This window comes from Poecilia latipinna, unplaced genomic scaffold, assembly GCF_001443285.1.
Source record: "Poecilia latipinna isolate Pla-1442-1.1 unplaced genomic scaffold, P_latipinna-1.0 Scaffold3525, whole genome shotgun sequence".
NCBI lineage: Eukaryota > Metazoa > Chordata > Actinopteri > Cyprinodontiformes > Poeciliidae > Poecilia > Poecilia latipinna.
The window spans coordinates 29511-31917 of record NW_015116141.1 but is presented as its reverse complement, the minus strand read 5'-3'; the positions used below and the strand labels follow the sequence as shown (position 1 = coordinate 31917).

At 37.9% G+C, this 2407-nt stretch overlaps 1 protein-coding gene across 1 annotated transcript in view; it reads left to right on the top strand.

Annotated features, from left to right (window-relative positions):
* Positions 1-658: 658 nt before the first annotated feature.
* LOC106941165 (protein 4.1-like) overlaps positions 659-2407 on the top strand; it is a gene marked incomplete at its 5' end in the record, with an annotated part of 24198 nt that continues 22449 nt past the window's right edge. The window contains 3 exons of the mRNA XM_015024108.1: positions 659-763; positions 912-954; positions 1049-1124. Coding sequence (XP_014879594.1) covers positions 659-763; positions 912-954; positions 1049-1124 — 224 coding nt within the window. The remainder of the gene's footprint in view (positions 764-911; positions 955-1048; positions 1125-2407) is intronic.

Here is a 2407-nt window from a genome sequence, read left to right as displayed (position 1 = left end):
TTTAGAAAATAATACAAAAAAAAAAAAAAAAAGTTTGACCAAAAGGGCACTTGGGGGCAAGGAGCAAAAGGGGCAGGTACTCAAGCACCCCCAGGCCCCCTCTGCATGTGCCTGATTACTCCACCACCCACTTGCTCTCTGCTATGGTAAAGTTGGTTCACGAACTAAGGCCAGTTAGCATGGCCACCCATGATGCTGGATAAATGGTTTTTCATAGTTGTTTTCTCCACCAATAGTACATTGAGCAGTATTTTTTGACAGCACTAAGACCCTCCTCCTGGCTCTGTTTGGTTACTTTTGACTTGGAACACTTATAACAGCATACAGTATATTTGCACAAAAATAGCTGAAAACTCCTAAATGAGCTCACATTCTCTCCTTTACATCACACATTGGATGTCCTTTAATGTCCCAGTGTGATTCATAACAAGTAGTGTGAAGCACAGATATACACCCAGGTAAGTAAAGCATGTCTGGCAATAATTGGAGCAAATTCTTTGTTTAAATTTAAAATCTTCTGATTAAATTTAAAATATTTCTTTCTCTTGATGAAGTCTTCTTAGTGCTTTGCAGCACACAAAATCTAATTTGTTAATGAGATCAGATGCATGTGAGAGTGAACTTCTTCATTGTCTTTCCATGTCTGCAAATGTGTTAGAAACATGTCAAAGGCCAGGAACTGTTCATGAAAGTCTGTGATCACCTTAACCTTCTGGAAAAAGACTATTATGGCCTGGCCATCTGGGAGACCCCCACTCTGAAGGTGAGAGCACTTATCATAAATCTAATATTCTCTTTCTACTCCATTCATACAAAAGAGCATCTTAAAAAAATATTGAATAAATGAACCTGAGATTATTGTATTCATGGAGATTTAATAGACATCATACATTCTTCTTTTGTTCTGACAGACTTGGATGGATTTGACCAAAGAGATTCGTAGGCAGGTGCAAGGTGAGCTAAATATACAAATAAATTGCAGATTCTGTTTTGACTTTATTGCATTATTATATATTTATTCAAAATCACACTGGATTTTGTTCTTCAGGGGCCAATTATAATTTCACTTTTAATGTGAAATTTTACCCACCGGATCCAGCCCAGCTGTCAGAGGATATAACAAGGTACATCATGCATCATGCTGTTTAATAATTGTAATTTTATTGTATTTAAACTTACCAGTTTTACCCTAAAAGAGGTAAATTGAAGTGATTTCACTGCTGTGAAATTGAACACAGTAGTGTTCAATTTCTACGCTTAAAATAATGAAAGTTTTGAGTTAACATTAATGTCTGAAAAAAAGCACAGCAAGCAGTGTGTTATGAAGACAGTCATGACAAGATATGTTCATGCTGTGGGAATATCAGGTATTGTTTACAGTAGAACTGGTAAATTAATCTTTGATTATGAGCTTGTATTAATTTTCCATTTGTTTAGTCTTACACAAATATTCAAGTAATGTTAAATATTTTCTGTGGAAATTCTGCTAATGAAAGCATTACTACTCACTGATCCTCCTATAAGGCCTTGCGTAACTTGAATTACTTAGATTTTACAGTGTATGTGACTGAAAGATGCGTAATACTGTCCCTTTAACGACAATCAGATCACAAGAAGATTTAAAAAAAAAAAAATTATGCAAACGCATTGCTTAAAAAAAATAAGCAAAGTAAGCTGAAGATTGCTTTGCTTTAATTAGTGAGTAAGTAAACCTAATTTACATTAAGTAAGCAGTACTAACTCATACGGACCATTGAAAAAAAAGGAAGAATTATGTCCAACTTTCTGGTGTAGCTTCTCTAGCCCGCACGTGCATGTCTGCGTGTCGAAATTTCACATGAACGAATTACGCCACGCTGTTTGCTTGTCTGTCTGTCGCCTCACCGCACAAACTCTATAGAAATAAATGGAGATGGAGCAGCAGTGTCTCCCGTCGCCATGTTATCATTATCTCTGTTACCTGCTGGGCTACTGGCGTCCTACCACAGAGTCCAGTGAGAAGTTGTGAGCTGGAGAAATGCAGGTTTAAAAGCCAAACATAACAGCTGCAGTCTTGGAGGCTTTGGATTCAAACTGAATGACTGTGGTGAACCACTGAACCTGTGGAGCCACTATGTTGTAAAATAGTAACAACCAACATATCTGCACCTAAAATGTATAGATGCCTTTTGCTTGTTTGGGGACCATCCTATTGTCACTGAGGTGCAGTGGTGGTTTCTGGAATGAGCAACATGGGCAACCGCCCAGGGCGGCATCTTGAGGGGGCGGCCCCTTCTTGCCCTTCCCATGAACTGGAGGACCTGAATGTGAACAGTGACTAATGCAAACCCCCCAAAATCCCCTCCCAATTTTTTTTTATAATTAAAAGGTCCAGTGCTAAATGTTCTTTTGAAATTTGTTTATTGAC